The sequence below is a fragment of the Leptinotarsa decemlineata genome, unplaced genomic scaffold, assembly GCF_025532065.1.
Source record: "Leptinotarsa decemlineata unplaced genomic scaffold, Ldec_3_MD MMD2_tig00026363_RagTag_RagTag, whole genome shotgun sequence".
Taxonomy (NCBI): Eukaryota; Metazoa; Arthropoda; class Insecta; order Coleoptera; family Chrysomelidae; genus Leptinotarsa; species Leptinotarsa decemlineata.
Window position 1 is genome coordinate 1201292 of NW_027412706.1, and position 24790 is coordinate 1226081.

The 24790-nt window shown below is 33.6% G+C and overlaps 1 protein-coding gene across 1 annotated transcript; it reads right to left on the reverse strand.

Moving 5' to 3' along the window:
* Positions 1-7507: 7507 nt before the first annotated feature.
* LOC111507521 (serine protease inhibitor 3/4) lies at positions 7508-14962 on the reverse strand. Its single transcript, XM_074185179.1, has 4 exons — positions 14820-14962; positions 13312-14097; positions 9909-10059; positions 7508-7712 (listed from the first exon to the last, which is right to left on the reverse strand). Exons 1-4 carry the CDS (start codon positions 14904-14906, stop codon positions 7576-7578), a joined length of 1161 nt encoding a protein of 386 aa, XP_074041280.1. The 5' UTR covers positions 14907-14962; the 3' UTR covers positions 7508-7575.
* Between the last annotated feature and the right edge of the window lie 9828 nt (positions 14963-24790).

Sequence of the window (24790 nt, forward strand, 5' to 3'; positions counted from 1 at the left end):
TCGACGATAAAAGGTACCGACGGCAATCGGTCTTACTTCTCCATCCTTTTTCCGAAGAGCACACAGTGAAGCGCCAAAAAGTATAGGACACATTTCTGGAGTAACCCTACCAGTAAAAATGAAATTACATAATTTTGTAACAGAAGAAAGAAGTTTCTGTCCTGAATTTCCAGAGCTGTGACTGATGAGGTCTTGCATATGACCAGGGCGGAAAGAATCCAAACCACCAGCAGAACCAGAATGAAAAGATTTAATTGCCTCCGATACTTGTTCTGAAAATTGGAACACCGGAAACTCTGAAAAATCGTGAGGTAGTTGCGAATCCAGAGAATCTTTGAAGAAGAAAGAAGAAGAAGAAAGAAAGAAAGAAATTTATTCATTCATGGACCAACTACATGGTATCGAACATGTCAACTTATACTTATAAATATGTAAACAAACAAACATGTAAATATACATTCAATACATATAAACACAGGACCATAAAATACAGATATATATACATATATGTATAAATAAAAATGTAAAAACGTATAGATGTACAAGTGTAAAAATGTAAGATTAAAACATAAAAGAATAAGATTATTTACACACAGAGATCCACAAAAATTCAATCAGCGAAATACTCTTGTAATGTATAATAAGATTTAGCCAATAAGAAATCTTTCAGTGATTTTTTTAATTCCATAGTATTACAGGCCTTCATTAGATTAGGGAGTTTATTATATATTTTTACCCCAGCATAAGTTGGCGATTTTTCAAATGCGGATGTTCTGTGAGTCATTGTTAATAAATTTGAAGCATTTCTAGTGCAATATTGATGGTGGTAATTGTTTTTTATTAGCTCATTTTCATGCTTTTTAATGTGTAAGCAACTTTTATAAATATAAATGCAGCAAACTGTCATAATCTTTTTACTCTTAAAAATTTCCCTGCAAGAATCACGTGGCTTCATGTTGAACATCATTCTAACAATTCTTTTTTGTGTAACAAATATCCTATTTATTTCTGTAGCATTTCCCCATAACGTGATGTGAAAAGATAGTGCAGAATATACTAATGCATAATAAACTTGGATAAGTATATTCTCATGAAGTTCATACCTCAATTGCAGAATTGCGAAGTATGACTTGGATAGTTTTTTAGATAAACCTTCAATATGCTCAGACCATGAGAGTGATTTATCAATCATTACACCCAGAAACTTAGTGGAGTTATGTGTCTGTAGGACTTTACTATCGATCAAATTGTTCTTATTGAAATATATAATTTTCGTTTTCTGTGCATTTAGCATCAGTTTATTGGAATGACAATATTTTGTCATTTCACTAATACAGAGTTCGACCGATAAAATCATATCCTCCATAGATGACTCAGCTACAGCAAATGTTGTGTCATCAGCAAAATTGATTAGATAAAAGCGCCTATCGACATTAATTTGGAGGTCATTGAGAAATAGTAAGAAAAGCAATGGTCCCAGAATTGAACCTTGCGCTACTCCAACATCAACTGAATATCTTTCTGACTCAACACTATCTATTTCTACAAAGAATTTTCTATTTGATAGGAATGAAATGATCCAGTCAAGAATATTTCCCCTAATGCCAATATTATACAGTTTGGAAGCCATAAACACTTTATCAATACAGTCGAAAGCTTTAGACAAGTCAAAGAGAATTCCTGCCACGTGCTTCCTATCGTCCATATTCCTAGATATGAAATCAACAAAAAGGGTAGTAGCAGATTCAGTTGACCTGCCCATGCGAAATCCATGTTGAGAATCAGATAAAATTTTATGACTTATTAAAAAATTCATTAGTCTATTGTACATTAGTCTTTCTAAAATTTTTGAAAAAATACTGAGAAGACTAATTGGTCTATAATTATCAATTTCTGATCTATTACCACTTTTATGTATGGCGATCACTTTACTCAATTTCAGCACATCTGGAAATTCACCTGTTTCAATAGACATATTGATCAGGTCAGTTAGGGGTTGCACCACACTAATGGAAACTAGTTTCAAAACATTGGGAAATACATTATCAGGTCCTGATGCCGTTTTACTTTTGAGGTTGAATATTGTTGATTTGACCTCTTCGGTTGTGGCGGGTTCGAAGAAAAAGGTATTTTGTTGCATTTCACCAGTGGTGCAGCTTTGAGACACGTCAACTCCAAAATATTCGTCAATTTTGTTTTTTATATTAGTGGAGAAATGTTCGCCAAAACAATTAGCTACTGAGACGGGATCAGTAAATGTGGTATCATTTATTGTAAGTGTTATACCGCTATTATTTTTTGGACTTCTGCCTAATTTTGTGTTGACTTCCTTCCAAATTTGTTTTGATTTGTTACTGGCTTTAACAATGTTTTCGTTAATGCTAGCCCGTTTAGCATCGCTTATAAGTTTTCTATAATTTTTCCTTTTTGTTTTATACAATCTTTCCAACAATGCATTTTCTGATTGTTTACTCATAACGTAGGCATTGTCTAGATCATCCCTTGCCAGTTTTAACTCCAGATTAAACCAATTTGTTTTATTTTTTTTTTCGTGAGGTCTTCGAATTGGGTATCGGTTGACATGATTCATCGTAAAGCATTTTGAATTGATCACAGAAATTCTGGAAATTGACTGATAATGATTTATCGTAGGATATATCCCATTCCTTTGTATCTAACATTGTTTTCAACTGACGGATATTCTTAAATGATATGTTTCTGTGGAAGCCAGTAGGGATAATATCTATTTCAGGTTCAGGAGTGCTGTAGTTATAATGCATAGAAGTTGCTAAATGATCTGAGAGGTGGGGATTGAATGTTGTTTGAGTACATTTATTAAGATCCAAGTTAGTTATAATGTAGTCAATTCCACTAATTGAAGTTTGATTGTTTTTATTAGTGCAAATTCTTGTAGGTGTCGAAACTAAATTGTGGCATTCATATGAATCCATCAGATCCTTTAATAATTTAAAGTTGTCGTTTTTCTTGTCTACAAAATCAATGTTTAAATCACCACAAATTATGATTTTATGAGTAGATAATACTTCATTGATAATGAGAGACAATTTGTCAATAAAGTTCTTAACACAGCCATTTGGGGGTCTGTATATGCAAATCAAGCATATTTTTACATTCGCAGTTATTTCTAGCATACAGTACTCAAGTTCCATCTCCTCAGAAAATTTGTTTGTCATTGGCCTATAATTTATTCCTGTATTATTTTTCATGTAGATAGCCGTTCCTCCATGAATTCTTGACTTTCTACAAAAAGATGTCATCAACGTATAATTAGGAATAACTGCCATGTTAATGTTCAAATCATTCATCCAGTGTTCACTTAAGCACAGGAAGTCAATATTTGTCTGAATTAATAAACTTTCAATTTGATGTATTTTTGATGCCATGGATTGTACATTAATATGTAATATTTTCAATACTTTTATAGATTCTACGTCCATTTCAGTTCTAAAAAATCAGAATGATTTATTGTTTCATTCATCTCTGTAAAAAGTGACTTATCTATATTTTCTGTTCTTGATTCATGAGGAATAAACTCAGACTGAGATAAGTGATCATCTTGAGTTCCGTTGTTATTTGTTAATTTGGGTTCTTGTGCAAAGGTTTCAAAATTCTCTGAAATCTTATCTTCTGCAGCTGGCATTATTTTCTCATTTATGAATGTCATTAGAGCTTTGCTTACCAACACTATTCCTGAGTTTTTCAACATCTCACTATATCTATGAAAATGAAACCATTTCAGATAGCTGTTGCATTCAAAAAATTTTACTGAACTAGTAAGATTACGTAGCTTCTTGGATAACATAAGGTTATTTTCATAAATAACGTCATTTTTGCTCCATCTGTTGTAGGTGTACGGCTTTGTAATTATGACGGAATTTGTGTGACTTGTACTTTCGATAAATGATAGTAATTTTCCAGTATTTATTTCTTCTTTCGACCATATAATTAACACGTCATCTTTGGTCAGCTTTTCTGCACATGCTACCGAAGTTTTCAAAATTGTGTCTTGATCAGCATTAGATTTTATGTAAGATTCCACTGTGAAGTGAGATGTTAGATTTTGGAGATAGCCTGCCATATTTCTACCATAATAGTTTGAACAAAAAATTATTTTTTTATTTGAACTAGCAAGATTCAATATTGTCTCATTTCTGTCAGGTCTGATCATTTTAGTTTCCGATATTATAGAAGTTTTTACTACTTCATTGTCAGTTTTACCCATTTTAATTAGTTTGACTCCGCCACTGGACTGGTCCCTTGCTTGTATATCAGTTGTGGTAGATTTATGACTCATTGAATTGTTTGTTTGTGAACTTGCTGTTTTTGTTTGTTTTAATTTTTTAGTATTCTCTTTTTGCAGAATCCTGATTTTAATTTCCAATTCTTCTATTGTTTTTTTGTGGTTTTCTACTAAAGTGTTCATTTCAGATTCCATATCTATTGCCTGCTGAACAATTGCTTCGTTTTCTTTCTTCAACTTCACAATATGATTACTTTTCAGGTCACTTTCATCAACTAATTCATTGATGGTTTTTTCGAGCAGGGTAGTTTTATCATCATATTCGGCGGTACCCTCATTAATGTTTTTACAACAGATGATCTTGTTATCTTCCACCATAGTCACTTTTTTCTTAAAATTCGTTAATAAACAACTTTTATGAAATACACTGAAACATTTCGTACACACGTAGTGTAGAAAGGGTTTAGTTTTGCAACATTTGAAGCTCATATTCGAGGAGCTCTGAAACCGCGTGCACTCGCCTCCGATGATAATTCACATCTGATCGAGAGTGTTTTATCCTAAATAATATAATCTTATAATATTCATGTACTTTTCATCTGCAAATTATACTATATGTACAGTATTTCATATTTTCAACTCATCTAATGTCAGTATTCTGAATTGCTATCATTTTAAAATGGCGTCGATCTATAAAATAATTTGGTATCAATAGTGTGAGTTTGAATATATTTTAGCTTCTTTGTTGCCCCTATAAAACTGTTAAGAAATACTTAGTTCTAGGAGTGATGGTATTGCGGCAAAGTCGAACTACTTTGGAAGCTATAGATTTCTATAAAAATAAAGACTCGATTTCTCATGTATTGTTTGGATAAATATTATCTGCCGGGATGTTTTGGCTAAGAAACTTCTTCCATCGATTATAAAGGCTGAATTTCGAAGTAGTTTTGAGCTGGTGATTTGAGTGTAAATAAACATGATGCTCCACTTGAATCGAAGGATTTTAATCAATAATAATCCTGTTTTTACCAAGAACAAATTTGAAGCACTAGGTTACGTGGGTCTTCGTCTAAAACGAACCACTTTTCCTATTTTTTTCCAATGACCAATATTACACAACGTTATTAGGTATATAGTTAGTGGGACGCTAGTCAAATTAAACTTAACAAATTATACTTCATTACACGATCTCTAAAATCAATGTCCGCTGGTTCTTCTTGAGTGGTACATCTTATTCTTGGCGACAGCAAATATATATCAGCGGAAACAGTTTGATTTTATAACAGTTATTCTATTGTTTTGGATTTGTAGTAAATATGCCATACTATGAAATAGTTGGGAAATTATCATTTAAGTGACAATATATTGATTAAAACAAAATTATGTTTGAAAGCATTCCAATAAAATAATTTCATCAAAGCTACAGGAAGCAGTTATAAAATAATCTTGAAATAGTTTTATGAAGAGCAAACAAATTTTTATAGAAAAATATGTTTTATAAGTTAGTTGTAAAAACTTTCCCGTTATAATTTCGTGACTATTTTATAACGTACTCAGACTATGTTGCTGGATCGTTGCTGTTCCAATGTTTTGGCAGAATCAGAATCAACGAACATAGGCGTGCGCAGCGTTATAGAACAGAGCTTTCAAAAATTGTTCTACAGCGCCATCTGGTGACGAGTTACAGGAAAATTGATAGCCTAAAAACCTTCTCTATGAAAAATTACTTATACATGTCAAGTTTCATCACGATCGGTTGAGCGATGTAGAAGTCACTTACCAACCAACCAACCAACAAACAAACATCCATTTTCATATATTAGATTTATAATCTTATTTTATAAACGTTTCTACGACAAATTTATAAAACACTTTTATTGTTTAGAACTCTATTATAGTCTAATATGATCAATTAGCATTTTGAAAGTAATTATAAAATATCAACAAAATAAAACTGTTGCAGTACCATGAAATTATAAAACAATTTTGCTGGTCGGGTATGGCTTAGGTATTTTGGGATGTGCGTGATGAAATATTCATCGAATATCTTTTGAAGGGAAATACCATCAACAGTTTATATTATTAAGAGTTATTGGGGCGTTTGAAGGCCGAAATTGCTAAGAGATGACCGCATATGGCGAAGAAAAAAATTATTTCATCAAGACAACGCACTGTGTCACAAGTCAATCAAAACAATGGCAAAAGTACATGAATTGAACTTAGAATTGCTCCCACTTCCACCGTATTCGCCAGATTCGGGTCTAAGCGACTACTGGCTGTTCGCAGACCTCAAAAATGCTCACCGGTAGGAAATTTCGCTCGAATGAAGAGGTTATTGCTGAAACTGAGGCCTATTTTGAGGCAAAAGATAAATCGTTCTACAAAAGTGGTATTGAAATAGAGCGGCGCTGGAATGATTGTGTGGCTCTTGATGGAGATAACGTTGATGAATGATGTCAAGTTTCAATAAAAAACGCGTTATTTTCTTAGGCCCGGGACTTTTCAGCCCAAGTGTTGAAAAATAATCACAAAATAAATTTACCTACCAACGGTTTGAAAAGAAGAGCCGAGTGATATTATAATGGCATGAAATATTGAATCAGACAATGCCGTCTATAGAAGTATACTTCAAATATGTGCTTCAGTGCTTCAATGAAAACAATATACTTTTTTGCGTTTTTTTTTCATTTGAATTCACCAATTCATTTCTTTTTCAGGCCAAAATAATTTGTTATTTTTATAAATGAGCGTCCGTTTATTTTCATATTTCATTCTCATTATTGTTAATTTTTTGAAATTTCTCCCTTTCTTCAAATAATTCAGCCCTGGTGATTTTTCAATTCATCTTCTTTCAGACTTGGAACCTGATAAAATACTTTTTCAGAGAATTGAAGTCAAAATCTCTACTCGTAGGAGAGTTTTCATGAACTTTTGGCAGATATATGATATTATTTTAGTTGAATGAAGCACCCATCCATTTCATTGGAACGGTTTTGAGAAGTTCCACGGAGAGTGTGTGGCTCATAGAGGTTCACTTACTCGGCCACTTAAATACCAGACCTCACACCATATAGCGAAGTGTGTGTCGATTATAAAACTCTATTGAACACCAAACTGGATATTCATATATTTTACTTGAATGCCAAAGATAGACATCACATCATCTTAGCTAACTCTAGTAACATAAGGTTCATTTTTTTATTGAATCTTCAGATTAATTAGTTTCCAAAAATAAAAGAATCGCAATGATAGACATATAATTTATTGCATATATGTTAAGATATATATGTATGAGATAAAGATAACGATCTGAATCATTTATTATTGAATCTTCCTACGAAGAGTAGAAGAGTGGATTTGTTGTCTCTGATGTAGTAAAAGAATGGGCGGTTGGCGTTCAGTGTGAATTTTGGAAATATCACTGGACCCGGACCAAGAGGAATATGTGGACCTATATTTGGAAAAAAAATTGAATTAGTAATTTATATCTTAGTTCAATTCTCAAAAAGGCTTAAAAATCCAATTCAAAAGTTTTTGTAAAGGTGAGAAATAATCCTGAATATCGCATATGCGAAGGATCCTGCAGAGACATATTATATTACTTCGGAATGCAGAATATTTCAGAGAAGCGTCGAGATAAATACAAAATGTTATTGGGATAAATACAGGGTGTAGCTAAATAAGTGTAAAACATTCAAGGAGGTGATTCTTCATCGAAAAAAAGATACATCTCCTCGTTAAGATACAGCCCCTTGAAGGGGGTACATAAAATTTGTTTAACAATTTTTTTCACAAGCACTAAAAAAGTTACAATATTGAAGTCAACCTGACGTTTTATACTACCAAAAAGACATTCAGCCAGAAATTTATTTGGTTTACCCCATGGTTGTGAGGGGTGGAAAACGCAACCACTAAAATTTATTTCCAATGTAACTTTTTGTCTTATCATTTGTTTACCATTTAAAAATTTTTTTCCGATAGCCTGCTTAATTTTAAACAAAATATGTCTCCTGTGTTTTTTCCCAAAATAAACCAGAACGCAGCAAAAAATTATTTTACGAACAACTACGGAGATACATCGTCATAAATGCGAAAATACGAAACTAATCTATCTAGTAGGTCGCTATTAGCGATAGTGACAATTAAATTGGTATGTGGCTGTCAGTTTGTGAATTTTCGAAATTGAAATAATACTAAGTGTGTGTTGTTGTTCTGTTCCTAATTTGTTACTACAATAATACATTTGTTATTAAAATGGCATACACAAATGAGGAAATGGCTAATATACATTACGTATACGGTCTGTGCTAGAAATATTGCTTTCCAGCTAAATGTTGATCATATGACGGTATTTCGAATTTTAAAGGAACAACTCTTATACCCTTACCATCTGCAACGAGTACAGGCACTGTTACAGCGAGACTTTTCGAACCGTCTTGAATTTTGCAATTCGATGCTGGAAATGATTAGAAGAAATTGTGACTTTCTGAAGACGATAGAATTCACAGACGAATGTAGTTTTTCTCGGGACAAGATTATTAATTTTCATAATTACCACATATGTGCTGATGAAAACCCTCACGCCATTGTCGAAACTAACCATCAAGAACAGTTTTCTCTTAACGTGTGGCTCGGAGTTATTGGGGATGATTTCTCTATTTGGGGCCATTTACAGTATTTGGTTTATCTTACTCCTGTTCGCGATGTAGAGGACTTGAGAAACCGCATCATTTTTGCGTGCATGATAATCACAGAGACTCCAGGAATATTTGAGCGAATACGTGGCTCAATGCACCGACGTCTAGACGCATGCGTAATGGTCTGAAGGTAGACATATTGAACATTTACTATGATTTCTACATGTTGTGTGTTTTGTTATTGATACATAAGTTTTGTTTATTACCTTCTAATCGTTCAATGCAGGTACTAACTACAAAATAACAATAAATCCAGTTCGCATTTATGACGATGTATCTCTGTAGTTGTTCGTTGAATAATTTTTTGCTGCGAACTGTTTAATTTTGGGCAAAAAACCCATGAGACATTATTTGTTTAGAATGAAACAGGCTATCGGAAATGAATTTTTAAATGGTAAATAAATAATATGACAAAAATTTACTTTGGGAATAAATTTTAGGGGTTGCGTTTTCTACCCCTTACAATCATGGGGTGAACCAAATAAATTACTGGCTAAGTGTCTTTTTGGTAGTACGAAACGTCAGGTTGATTTCAAAATTGTAACTTTTTCAGTGCTTGTGAAAAAAATTGTTATACAAATTTCAAGTACCCCCTTTAAGGGGCTGTATCTTAACAAGGGATGCTCCAATGAAGTTTCTTTATATGAAAGATCCTATCTTTTTTTCGATGAGGAATCACCTCCTCAAATGTTTTACTGTTATTCAGTTACACCCTGTATTAAATAAGATAAACGTTAGTCATATTATCAGTGGTAACTTGAGTTCTACGTACTAGTTTGCTAGTTTACAAAAGCCTGACATACTGCAGTGATAGGCAGGAGAAGGTGTATCATGATAATATTTCGTTAGTAATCAGTATTTCAAAATAAGACTTGTTTAAATAAATATTAATTTTATAAAAACAATCTGTCTGCTCAAAATCTGTTTTTCCAATAATATTAAATACTCACGTAAACATCCACCATTATCTGGTGGGTCATTTCCTCTTTCTGTGATGTTTATGAATGCTTTTTGAGGAATCGAGTTGACATATAGTCCTTTCTTATCCGAAATTCCAGGCAACTCGGCTTCTCCAGGATTGAAGAGTTTCTTAACATTTATCTGTGAAAACAAAAATTCACTTCATATATGTTCAGTTATTGTGATAATGCTTTTGATGGATTCAGCTCTCAGAATATCTGAAAGGAAAAGTCTAGATGTACAATAAACCCACATGCTTCAGATATATTAAATTTCTTATAATCTGCAGTTTTCTTTTCATTCATATTCCAAGTGGAAGATGGCTGTTTCGGTCTTAGGACCTCAAAACTAACAAAAAAAATCTGTAGACTACCAGTCGAAAACCGGCCAAATTTGGCAATGGTGAGGCTCAAATTCTGAAAAATCTCTCGATTGGCACATGAGTTGAAGGAAAATTGCAGACGGTCAGAAATTCTAGTCAGTCCGCTTCTTGATTAATGAAGTTTTGCTAGAAATTCATCTATAATACTTTAGGAAGCCTCATATTTCTTCAAGATGAGTTTGAGTGATATCTATAAATATCTATAGAAAACATTTAAGTTGCTTACCTTTCATCAAATGTGCATTTGAATTTAAGAAAAAAGTATAAGGTGCTGAGATTTAGGCAACGCCAATTTTGAAATGCCCTGTTTCTAAAGAGCTATTTATGTTCACTCCAACAACTTGATTGTACTCAAACATGTAGCAATGTGATAGTATTAAAACAGCTAGCAAAAATATATAATACTTTAAGCACATCTATACTAAAACCAATAATGATTGAGAGTAGAAGTAAGCCCAGTTGACAACAAATCGGGGGCGTGCCTATTAATTTTTGAGAAGGTTAAGAATGAAAGAAAAATTCTTAGTACAATTAGTTAAAATATTCATACACTTTTTTTATTTATTTCATTAAAACTTTGCAATATCGTAATTTACCTAATCGTTGTAGTCATCAGGTGGGCCTTATGAAAACGGAGTAATAATCGTGGTAATTATAGTAGGTACCAACCACTATTGGGTTGCCGCAATTGATAAGTGAACTCTTTATAACTATTCTCAAGCTTTCGAGTAACTTAAACTCATCGTCAGGGGTACTAGAAAATACAAATTACAAATTTTTGATAATAGAATATAATATAAATGTAAATGTACAAATTTTCGTCTAATCTTCAGCCTCAGATTCGTCACTGTTGCTACCGCTATCATCAAAGTGAATTATGATTGGTTCAATATCGTGTTCAATACGGTTGTCTACGTCCCACATTTTTTGCTCTTCTTTTAAAACACGCTGCATGCATTTCTTCCAGTCTTCTGCAGAAACAGTTCGAATAGCTTCTTGCAGGTGATGTTGCACGTCCACTAATTTAAATGTTCTGTTTTCTCGTGCCACATATCCTTTTACTTGCGCCCAGATTAATTCTATTGGGTTTAATTCGCAGTGGTATGGTGGTAACCTTAAAACTGTAATTCCACGACTTAACGCCATTTCATCCACTGCGATTTTTTATATTTGTCTGTGTGTAATTTTGTTAGCTGAAGTAGTTCTGCCTTTAAACTATCTTTGTTATATTGGATGTTCTTATTAATTAACCATTCTTGAATTGCTGCTTTTTTCTATGATTGTTTCGGTAATGGTTCTAAATGTCGACTATGGTATGGGGCATTGTCTATGACGATGACAGACCCAGGTTCCACAAGTTGAATGATGCCTTCAAACCATTTTTCAAACACCTCCGCATTCATCTCTTCATGATAGTTGCCTGTTTTCTTAGATTTAAATATTAATTCACCATTTGGTAAAAATCCACTGTCGCTTCCTATATGCGTAACTATCAGACGACTACCTTTTCCAGATGGCTGTTTTAACCCAACTGACAAACCTTCAATAAAGGCTTGTCGTGCACTTGTTATATTACCATCCTGCCATACTTTTTTGACCGTATGTCCTTGGTTAACCCATGTCTCGTCCATGAAATACAATTTTTTTTGAGTACAATTTGTTTTTCTCTTACTGACCGAGACTCCGACCGTTTTACCTTTTTCGACGAGGAAGGCCCGACCATGTCTCCCATTTTTTGAGTAGTTTAAGAACGGTGTAGAAATATAATTATGTAACGCTTAAACACTTATTAGCACTATTATTTTCACCAATTGTTATCACAACACGTCGATTGCTGACTAACTTAACTGTAAAACGTACAATTCACGCTGTATAATTCACAAACCAATGATACGCTCATGGCTGCAAGTACATTAGTGAGGACTGCAACGATGAGATGGAAGTTACGGTAAAAGTGACAGAAATATCGTTGCGTCCAGCGTTGCCACTAGTTGTATTAAATATCTAACACTATACAGAAAATAATGAATTTTAACTGATCAGTAATCAGGAAATGTATAAGTATTACTCATTACAAGCTCATTACTGATTTTTGTCATAAATAATAACTTTTAATCGTACTAGTATTGTGTATTATCTATAATTTGCCACAACCTACAACTCTACTGCTTACTATATTTTGATTCTGCTATAAACTGGCAACGTAAAATTTAGATATGACAACGCGCTTTACTCTCAATCATTATTGGTTTTACTATACAATCTGCTAACTGGATTTTCCAAGTATTAATCTCAATTGAATACCGAAGTCGCCAGAAATGTGATATTTTGGAGTTTCAATATGCAAGAACCAAACAGAAGAAAATATAGCTCTGAAAAGAAATCTTTAAGAAAGATGAGAAGTGAATTAAAATGACCTATCAAGCTGAAATAGTTCCGTTAGTAAAACCTTCAAGCCAGACAAATTAATGTTTTGTTTATCTTCACTTGATGAAACTATGTTAATGGTTGTTGAAGATTTTGAAGCATTTCAAAAATTTGATGAGTTGATGTATAGCTTTTCTTACTATTTTCAATATCACTGATATCAAATGAACTGATCTTTTGCTACTCGGAACATTTTTCTTGCTTTTTTGGTGCAGATTGAGCTCATGCGATACTCTAATGAAGAGAGAAACCCATTTTTAGTAAAATAAGAGGTTAAGAGTCTATAAAACACAGAAAGCAGATTTCTTGTTGATGTTAAACAGTTTCAGGATCAAAACACATTATTCATTTCGGTTAGTTAAGCAATACAATTTCATACCTCAAATGTAAGTATGAATAAAATTATGAGCATAAAATAATGCGTTTACATTGAACATGTTTTTTCAAAGAATGGCAGATTAGACATTTGAAAATGTTTATATAAGAATGTAGGAATAAAGAAATAGTAGGTGACGAGTAGTGTAATAACAACTGACCCAAAACATTAAAATAGAATTTCAATAAATTCATCAATTAACACTTACCGCTTGTAAATATTTCTTGAAATCCAGCTTGATCGTCGTGCTGAACTTAGGAATTTTAACAGAGACGGGCCCAACATGTTCTAAGTAGTCATGTGTGTGAGGAGCCAAGTAGTCGAAAATATGCTCTTCAATGTTAGTCAAATTGTTGTCTGGATCTGGGAAAATGATTACGAAGGACTTATTGAAATGTTCGAAAGGTAGCTCTACGTATTTCGCTTTCAAATGTCCACAATGGAATACCCTGAAATCTGCAATTGCTGACAAATATTCGATTTTGTCAGGATCATTGGGTGAAGTGAAAAAGTTATCTTTTTCTACAGATATCAGAGGGTGTTTCCAAATAGCACTTTGATACAATGTGTTTACTAGAATAATCTTGTTTCGAGGTCCCAATTCAATGGGTTCGACGAGATTTTGCAGACGATCGTTAGAACGTTCATCCACATAAGAGTTTATCAAATTTGCTGTATTGAGTCTATCTTCAAAATTCACATTCTGCGTTTCAACGTTGAATATATCCTTTGATTTTTTGGTGAATGTTCTATTTATTTTATAATCATCTGCTACGTAAACTTTGTAAGCTGGTGTTAAAAAACTGCCAGGTGTTGATTGATACAGAAATTGAGTTATTTCTTCGAACGCTTCCTCCGTATCTGGGTTTTCTAAGATGTCAATGATCTGTTTTTTTGTTTGTCCTGAAGCTCCTTCCAAAGCGACAGCTCCCAGTACGGTTTCTGCTGCCAAGGGACTGAAAACCAAGCTTCCTTTAACATCTTTTCTGAAATTCTGAAATGGTATTTGACGGTTAAAAAATGTATGAGAACGTCATGAAGGAATTTTTATTATCTTGGACAGTTAAGTCCATTAATAAAAGACTACATAGTGAGATTTTCGCACAAACCGCAATAACCATATGGAGCTGGAATTAATTTTCTTGAAATTTTTGATTTTATAAACTTTGAAAGTACTTTCGCACATTTTTTGATGTATCATTGTGTGAATCATTACGAATTTGAAATTTTAATTCACACAAATAAAAATTAACATGAAAATCTCAAAAAGCTAAAATTTGAAGAAAAATATACAACTAGTCAAAAGTCATTAATGCTGATTTAAAATGACTTCTTGCTGTTTGAGTGTAGCTAATTTGTGAATTAAACAAATCATTGTGAACTGAAATTAAAATGAATCAAAAAATGGGTTGAACAGTAAGTGAAATGTCAATTATATGCAAACAATAAGGATAAAAAAAATTGAAAATAAAAATGAACTAGCCGAAGTTGTGTATACTAAGCATCTTCAAGCGTCACAATAGTATTGTGTCCCGGTTTTGTAAATTGTCAAGTGAATTACCGAACAATTATTGGTGAACATAATTGTTCGGCAAAATGTGATATGTTTCTCAAGGTCATCAAGTTATGAAATTCAAAGTCGAATGTTGTCAAAACAAATTTAAGGAAGATGGAAGACAAGTTCACAAAATTAATTTTCAGTTAAGTTCCACTCACCTTGTATATATGGGAAGTAAACATGTGATTGCCAGTCGCTAACTGGGCCAATGCTGACAACAACAGCAGAATACCTGCAGGTATCATTCTGAAATAGAATAACTATTGCTGAATGAAAATTTCAAGATAGAAATTGAGAATTCAGGACAAACGTGCCCTATCTCTATCGATCTCAATTATTTTATCTCAATCTCAACTTTCAGTGATACTCGAAGATAATATCAACTCCTTCATATTTCATATCAGGAAACTACTTAATTTTTTTCAGAAAAAAAAAACACTTCTTCATATATTAAGGAACAAGTTTATGAGAGGATGGGGCTCAGAGAGGAAAAATGTCTGAAATTTAGGTTATACATCCCATTCTGACTTCATTCATAATATAAATATTTCCATTCATATAAGTTCAATCACTTACAAAAACATCAGATTATATATGTTGAAAAAGTATTCACAATAAGCAGACAGCAAACTAATATATTCGTATATACTTTTGATGCACTGTTTGGAACCTTTGGCGTAGTAATGATATTACTGGAGTTTTATTTCAACTTCAAACCGTTATTTTCAACACTTCGACACGTGTTTCAATCACCAAGTGATCATCTTCAAGACGGGATTAAACTGGCACTTGATCACTGCCGGCAGCAACCTAATATTATATACATTTCTTTGGCATAATTCGAAATAAGCTGTTTTCTTTCTTTGATATCTTTTCTGTTTGGAAGTGTGAATAATTTTCTCAGGAGCATTTCAAACAAAAAATGTTGAATATCTAAAATTTCAGGATTATAAAAATCAATTCCATAATGATTTTCTTTTGCATTTTTAATAAGGGTTATTGAACTGATAACATTTGGTTTTCTGTCCTCCTGATCCACATCTCATTCAGAACAATTCTCACAATCGGCTTCGTGAAACACATTGAACTGTAAATGCAGGGAGATTTTAGTTTTTTGTGGATAGGAATCCACCCTGTGAGATAGTATTGTGTATTGTCCTCTCTTTATATAAATTTGAATGGATATATTTCAAAAAGAGATAAGTTTTTTGGGAGAAACCTTTTTGGATTTCTACTTCCACATCTTTATATGAAAAACTATGGGGAACTTTCAATGTATGAAAGGAAGCAATTGTGTTCAATATGAACTTTTCACGAAAATGTGTAGATCATGTGAAGAAGTTACTTTCAGATACAAACTGAAAGAAAAAGCCATCCCGAAACAATAACTTTCATATGAACATCGAATTACATGTACTATCGAAACAACTGCTCCCATATGAACATTCCATTTTATGAAAATCACTTTTTCCTATTCATTTCATACACCAAACATTCGTTATGGGATCGAATCAGATATCATTGATAGAAACGCTACACATTTCTAATATATATAAATCACGTGTCACGTTGTTTGTCCGCGATGAACTCCTAAACTACTTGACCAATTTCAATTAAATTTGCACACCGTATGCAGTTTGATTCAACTTGAAAGATAATATAGCTAACATTTCGATTTATAGTCGCGATATTATTTTATTGCAAATTATTTGACATTCACAATTATCTGTTGAGTAAGTAATCAATAGATGGCGCTGCTATGTTGAACCTACAAACGTGTCATACAAGCTACAATTCAATAGCATAACCACCACGTGTTGTTGAGGCTAAAGTATGAGTTATATTAGTTTTGTAGTAAACAAAATAGCGTAAAATTCAAATGTTTTTACTTTTCAACAATTACTAGATATCGGGAACGGTAAAATAGAACTGCAACCAAATACGCAATGCATCAAACTGACAGACAATTTCTGCACTGTTCTTCAGGAAAAAAATGAATTGATTCAGAGTATTTTTCCGGATATACACAGTAATTACTTGAATCATAACTGACTCAGTCATCGTGCGATTTTGGCAGCCAAAAATGTTGATGTTGACGAAATTAACTTCGAAATACAACAGTTGTTACCAGACGATTTGATGTCTTTTAAATCAATCGATACTGTTGTGGTCCTGATACCGTCAGATCCTACCATACCCTTCAGAAGGCTACAGTTTCCAACTCGTTTAGCTGTTGCCATGTCTATAAATAAGTCTCAAGGCCAAACAATGTCCATTTGTGGTTTAGATTTGGAAAATCCAGGTTTTTCTCATGGGCAACTATGTGTTGCATGTTCACGTGTTGGGAAACCGTCGAATCTATTTGTGTTAGCTAAAGACAGGTTAACCAAAAATATTGTGCACCTATTAGTGCTAAATTAAATAAAAATTATAATAACTTGATGGATGTAGCCGTTATTGCGTGGTATGAGATCATAATGAAAAAAGAAATGAAAATTTCTATGTTTTTACCACTTATATTTGTAACTAACGTTACTGCAGTTTCGTCCTATATGGACATTCTCAAACTTATACAATAAACTAACAATGATTCATTACATTCGCCAATATATACCATTCAGGTGCTTGATTGAGTACCTGAATTTACAGTTTACAATGCGGATGTGCCAATTTAAAAACCGGAGAGTAAATTAAATCGACTTGATCATTTAACAGGTTGCTCCCGCAATATTTATGCTTGTGAATTTCCAAGGATTCTGAATAATTGAGTTTGCAACCCTTCCTTGCATAGTGCAGAATTTCCGTATTGTTTAGATTCGGAAACTTGTGGTTGCATGCCAAGGAATGATTTGAAAAGGTCGAATAAATTTTTTCTAGTCTGAAGGACCTTTCATGTTCAGCATACCGTTTTTGGAAATTTCGTCCGCATTCCCGTGTTAGGAATCACACGTTAAAAGGTAAGACCTCGTTGATCCTTAGCTCGTACAAGTTTCGACTTCTGAGGGTTGTCGTTCGTAGGGGTGCGACAGCTGGTTAACGAAAAAACAGATTTTTTTTTTAACAGATTGTCCCACATAAACACTGTTACACTCCGGACACTTAAGCTTATAAACTCCAGATTTTTCCAACTTGTCGACCTTATCTTTGGCATTGAAAAGGAAATGAGATAACCTGGCATGTGATCTGAATGCTACTTCCACATTGTTTTTTCTGAAGAAACCTGCGATTCAGAAAAAACAGTACGAAGTATGAAGGGGGCGACCATCTACCATTTATACCGATAATGGCAGAAATTTTGTAGGCACTGAAAATTATTTGGAAAAATTGGATTGAAATGAGATATCAGAAATTAGTGCCGTACAGAGAATTGAATGGAAATTCAATCCACTAGCGGCAGCATAGTGGGCGATTGGTATGAGCCCCTCATTAGAATTGCGAAGGAGTTATTAAGACAATTGGTAAAGGCAAATTTGACTTATGAAAAACTTTTTCAGTTGTATGCGAGTGTGAATCAGTGATAAACGCAAGACTTTTGACTTACCTTTCAGAGAATAATGATGATCTGGTGCCATTAACACTGTCGATATTCGTGCAGGAAATCAAGAAACAAATTCAAGAAGTGAAAGTAGGGGATTTAGTTCTCATTGAAAACAATGATTTAAAGGGACTCAATTGGCCTTTGGGTATTATTGAAGAGTTATTAGTAGGGAATCGACAAGATTAGACTAGTAAGATTGAGAATTTCGAATGGACACTTGATGCGACCAATTCAACGATTGTATCCTTTGGAGTTGGATATTCAAGAAGATGAGCTTAAATTCAGAAGTGACAGAAAAGAAGGGGATAGAGAAAAGAAAGTTCAGAGGGAAGTTGAACCTACAGAAACCCAAACAACTTCTGATAAAATAGTTCATCCTCCCAACAGACTGACCTATTGATATTTTCAAATTCCAGTTTCGAGTCTTGATCCATTTTTACTCAAAAGGTGGGAGTGTATTGAAAATCGTTGAGGCTTCATGAACTTTCGGAGTTTGGAGCACCCAGTGTTGGCTGTTTTGTGTTTTAATTGATGAAAAATAAATGAAATGATTTGTCAGATTTTAAAATAAGAATTATCAGATTCAATCTTTTTGAGATTTTCTGCATTTCCGAAAAGTTATTAAGAGTATTTATAAACAGTTTATTTCCTTTTGTATTCTTTTCGATACGCATTCTTCACCGGTTATGTGCTGTTTTACAAATTTTTATAACAACGATATTGAATTTCACTCACTTGGAATTTCCCAGATTTTTTTTTCGTGAAGATGTGGAAGACATCCAACTATATAGTTTCAATTTCCCAAAGATTCATTCAAATACTATTTAAATGGTCTGATTGATTTTTTGTGGTAATTTTCATATTCTCATCATCATTATCACTTCCAAAATGAATGAAATTTGACGATGAATATAAAGCAGAAAATGTACAAGTTCATACTTCCAAATATTACTGTACTTACCTGATAATGTCTTCAAAAGAATGGTGATAATTGCGTTTTCCATAGCTATTTATTTACAATTTTTATCTTTTTGGCGTGCCTACATTTGAAAACATTTCATTACTATCATGAAATAGCTTTATTCCGACAAGTTTAGTTATATTGGATATTCAAATACCTCTGCACTCGATAATATGTAATACTTAGAACGGAGTAAAAACCAGAAAAAACAACAAAATATCAACATTTCTGTATGGTTTATCCATTAGTTGTAGATATGTTGAATTTTTAACTGAAATAAACCTCACAGGAATTAGTACTGATATGGTTTGAATTTGTACGGCCAAGATCAAGGTGAAATTTTTTGAATTTCAGGCCTAACCATTTCGAATCAATAAAAAGTAGCAAGTACCTCCTATTTAGTATTTACCCAATAATTTCAAATCAGGGTGAGTAAAGCAAAATTATCCATTGATAAAAATGATGCATACTTGAACATTAGTATGTTTTGAATTTTTTTTTCCATAGACCGGAAATGAGAAAAATGTTTCGACCCAATCTTTCCAGCCATGTAGGAAACATCGGAAGGTAACCAGGAAATTACTTTGCTGAAAATTTAGTCTGAAAGTAATGGTGGTGAAGAAAACACACTCTACGGAACGATAGGACTAACGTGAACCAATGAAAATCTCTTCAGATAAAATTTTGCAGTTCAACTGGAGAAAAAATTAGGTGAATTTTAATTTTCCTCGAAAAATATTCATTTATTCATCAATCTCTGATTTGTCACCTTCAAAGTAGTCTCCCTCAGATATAATACACTTATACTAGCGTTTTCACCAATCCTCGAAACAGTTTTGGGATGTCCTTGAGCTTTCTCAATCGTCGCAAAACGCCGTCTTTCCATTGGTGTCTTCAATCTTGGGGAAAGAAAAAAGTCGTAGGGTGCCAAATCTGGTGAATACAGTGGCTGATGCATGATTACGGTGTTGTTTTCAGCCTTAAAATTACGAACAAACAATGACAACTGAGCAGGTGCATTAAACGTACGACCATATGGCAAAAACTCCTGATGCACTACGCCTCGATAATCGAAGAAAACAGTGAGCAAATCTCGACATCTGATCAACCTTGGCGTACTATTTTTGGTCTTGGCTCTCCTGGGCTCTTCCATTTGGACGATAGGACTTTGGTTTCGATGTCATAACCATGTATCCATGATTCGTCACCAGTTATGATAAGCAAATCGGAATCTCCGTTGACGTCAATCAACAATTCCTGAGCGATGCTCATGCGACGGTTTTTTGGTCAAAAATTAGCTATTTTGGAACGAACTTCGCTTCATACCCAAACTTTCTGATAAAATTGCGTGGCATGAGCCAACCGATATGTTGACATCCTCAGCAACTCCAGTAATAGTGATTCGATGACTCTCTGTAACAATTTATTTAGATTTCTCAACATTTTCATCGGTTGTTAATGTGCTGGGGCATCCAACTCGACCTTCTGTGAAAAGCTTGTAAACATTTTTTCTATTCAGAGTACAATCACCGTAAACCACTGTCAACATTTCAAGTGTTTCACAAAATTGTATGCAAATTCATTGATTCATTTTTGTCGATACCAGAAAACCGCCGAACACGCAAAATACTTCCAACTTTTATACCTCTCACCAACAAACTGAAAATGCCAAACAGCTGAAACTGTGAACATATGTTCGAGACAAATGTGCCAACATAAAAAAATTAAAAAATCGCTAATCAAAGATACATAGCACGCAAAATTTGAACAAATTCAACCAGATCTTGTGTCGTTCGACCAATTAACAATAAAAACTGATACTCCTTTCCACATCTTTCCTGAAAAGAAAATAAAATACCTAGGAATAATTCTAGACACCAATTTGAAATGGGACCTCCATATTAAATATACCTACCGTCAATAAATTGAGGACCATTCTATTCAAATTTAGGAAACTTAAAGGACTCCTAACTCTAAAATATCTCAAAACTTTATACTACTCGCTTGTGGAAAGTCATATCCGCTATGCATTACTATGCATTGAAATTATGCAAAGGAGTTTTCTCAAATTAATATTTTCTAAAAATGGTAGGTATCCCTCTGATAAATTATACATCGAAACTCGTCTGTTAGACATACGACAGTTGTATTTTTTATGCTCCAGCAATCAATATCATACAAATAGACATACGGCATCGCTTCCTTCACATCAGTATCACACCCGCCAAAGAGATCAGTATACTACACCCCTAATTGTCAGGGTCGTTACACAAAGATCATTTACTTACTTTCCGTCTAAACTCTACAACCGAATTCTATATTGTCCACTTACAATACTGTAATTCATATGTGCTCAGATATGTATGTATATATGGGCACTATCGTTTTGTAAATATATATCAAATCCATTTTCATCAACATGTTTTTATATGTATATTATTACTAGTACGCGTATTTTACAATTGTGATTTTATACTTAACTGTCAATTCACTTTTATGTTTGTATGATTTTAGAACGATTCATTTCCATTTTTATATTTGGAATTTGAACAATCAATAATTTATCCATTAATTTAATGTCTTCTATTAATAAATAACACAGTTCTTCACGCCGACAGGTTCCATATATTTCGAAAATAGTATCAACTTTCATCATCAAAAATTTTTCATCTGACGCCTCATTTATAAACCTCTGGACTTGTTCGAACGTAAGAGTTTTTGATTTTATGGGCCTATATCTTTCATTTTTCCGCTTTAAGAATGCTATTACCTTGAAATATTCGCTTGTAATGAGTGGCAACACTATTTTTGACAATGCATCGTGCACTTCTTCCAATTTTTTGGCAGTTTCGTCGGCTTACTGAGTGAGCTACTCGGAAGCTTGTGACTAAATTTCGAACCCAGTTTATATTATTGGACATTGAACCACCAACATGCATACGTAGAGTGAGGACCGAAGAAAATATTGCGACTGTATCCACCAGTGTTCGTGATGACCGTGAAATGTCGATTCGCCGCTGTTCGCAGCAATTGGGCCTCTGTTACCCCACAAGAAATTTTGCGAAAGGATATGGGTGTAAAACCTCATACAGCTGTTGCAAGAATTGAAGCCACACGACCTCCCACGTCCCGCAAAGTTGGAGGAAGATCGACATCCACGAAAATTGTGTTCAGTGACGGGGGGCAATTTTGTCTGTGAATATTGCCGTTCAAAAAAATGTGCATTAGTCACTCAAACAAATATTGTGGAGATAGGTAGGATGCCTTGCAATGGTTTTTGTCATGATTTCACAGAATTCTGTTCTTCGATCAGGTTCATCTTCAGTTGATTGGTGTACCATTTTAATTTTGTATGGATGACACCTATTCCTCTTCAAAAGTCTCCACACAGTAGAAGGAGACACCTCACAAACATTCGCGACGGAATAAGTAGACTGTTCAGGATTTACTACCATCTCACCAATTATTTGCACTTGCTGTTTTTACGGAATGGAGGGATGACCTGGCGGCTTTTTGTTATGTACACTACCGGTAGTTGTGAATTTGGATACAAGTTCCCTCAAATATTTTCTACAGATGGGACGATTCAAAAAACGTTCATTGAAAATCCTTTCGGTCTCGTGAAAGTTACGCGTGGCATCGTAAATAAAAATCGCTTCAATTTTTTCTTCCAATGAACGAGAATTGACCATTTTAGAGATTGTTGACGTGGTACCTTTCTACTAGTAAAACCGAAAACTAAATGAGAATAATCTAACTGAACAATGATGTTCATTGTCGTACTGACATTTTTTGTCGTTTATATAAACAAAAAATAACTTAGCAAACCTTATCGGGTTGTTGGAATTGCCATATGGCAGATAAAAAAGAATATTTCTAGAAATATCGATAATAATGTGTTTGTCTTCAGGAAATTATTAAATGTTCCGCCATTTTGTAGTAGATTAAGATATTCTAGAGTTGTGAAGTATTCGTCAGGAGCTGCAAAATAATGTGAAACATGACCCCCCTTTCCAATTAATTTTTTTCCCAGATGGCGCCCAGTCCGCATCTTGAAAGTTTCATCTGGTAATATCTCTTCAAAATAAAATATTCATGCATTAATCTTATTATCTCAAATTTCAATTTTTTGAGTTGACCCGTTCAAAAAATTGAAGGGGGGGCATTAAAGAAATGCATTGTATAATCGAGAATGTGATTCATATATGGCTTCCCACGTCGGCCATAGAATCACTCACACCGAAGTTATCTTACTTTTTACTAAAGCGTTCGATCGAATAAGCAATATTGGGAAAGCAGCAAATGGATTCCGAGCGGCTGGTAATTGGCCATTAGATGTAACAAAATTTGATGAACAGTTCCTGGAAGCGACATCGTCTGACATTCAATCAATACCCTTCAATAATCAACCCACTCAAGCGGCTCGAGCAGCACAAACATCAAAGGGGAAAGGAGCTGCGATGCCGATATTGTCTGATACTTAAACAGTACCCTCGTCCAATGTTCGAACAATAGATGCTCAGGAAGCTCAGGAGAAAGAAACCATAACACCTAAGGCTCAAATAGCTAATTTGAAAAAATCAATTCTACTCACGAAAATTGTTAATGTTCCTCAAATATCACAACCCAAAACAAGGCAAACTTCTAGGAACAGGCATTCAATTATTATAACGAGCACTCCTATGAAAGATGCTTTAGAGGAAAAAGAACAGAAAAGAAAGAAGAAACAACAGATTGAATTTGATGAAAATGTTAATACGAATAAAGAAGGCGTCAAGAATCTGAAATTTTATGTAAATGAAAAAAATAAGAAAACTCAAGAAGAGTTTTACTATCTGATTTGTGATGAAAAATATGAGGAACCAAGGACCTGAGCTTGGATAATGTATTTCAAATGTAAATTATGGGCCCATGAGAAGTACATCAGTGGAGAAAGCATCTCCAAGGGATACTTATGTGATTAATGTGTCTGTGGTTACCCCACTCGGTATCCGCCATTACCCCCTACAGTGTGGGGTAATCTCGAACACCAGACGTTTTCTTTTTTATTATAACATGTTCATTTAAAATTATATCCCTGTTGATAACTTAAAGATAAGGTGTACACAATTACCCCACCCATCCCTAATTCTATTGTGTGGGATAACTCGTGATAGAAGATTACCTATATAAAAAAAATTGCAAGATGAACATGGAATACTGTGTATATTATGAGATTTTTCTTTATCTTTTGAAGGTGGTTGACAATGTTTCATAGTGAATTTCATTAGTTCGGACTTTTATTGTCTAATATGATATTAAATGATTTGAAATCCATAAAAGAATCCATAAAATTAAAATGAATAGCTGAAAATAACAATTATATCAAGCAAAAAAAACCTAAAATGAAATCACAATAAAATAAAATACAAGCAAAAATTGAAAATTGAACAATCAAAAAAAGAAATAAAAATTAAAAGATTTCATGCCAAGTTACTTCACGACGTTTCGTTGGTATCTACAATCGTCTTCGTGTAGGGTGATGATAGTCATCACCCTACACTGAAAATCTTGATTTTTATCTTAAAAATCAAGATTTTTAGTGGACCGTGGAGTGAGTGAAATTATGGTGTTTAGTTACAACACTAAAA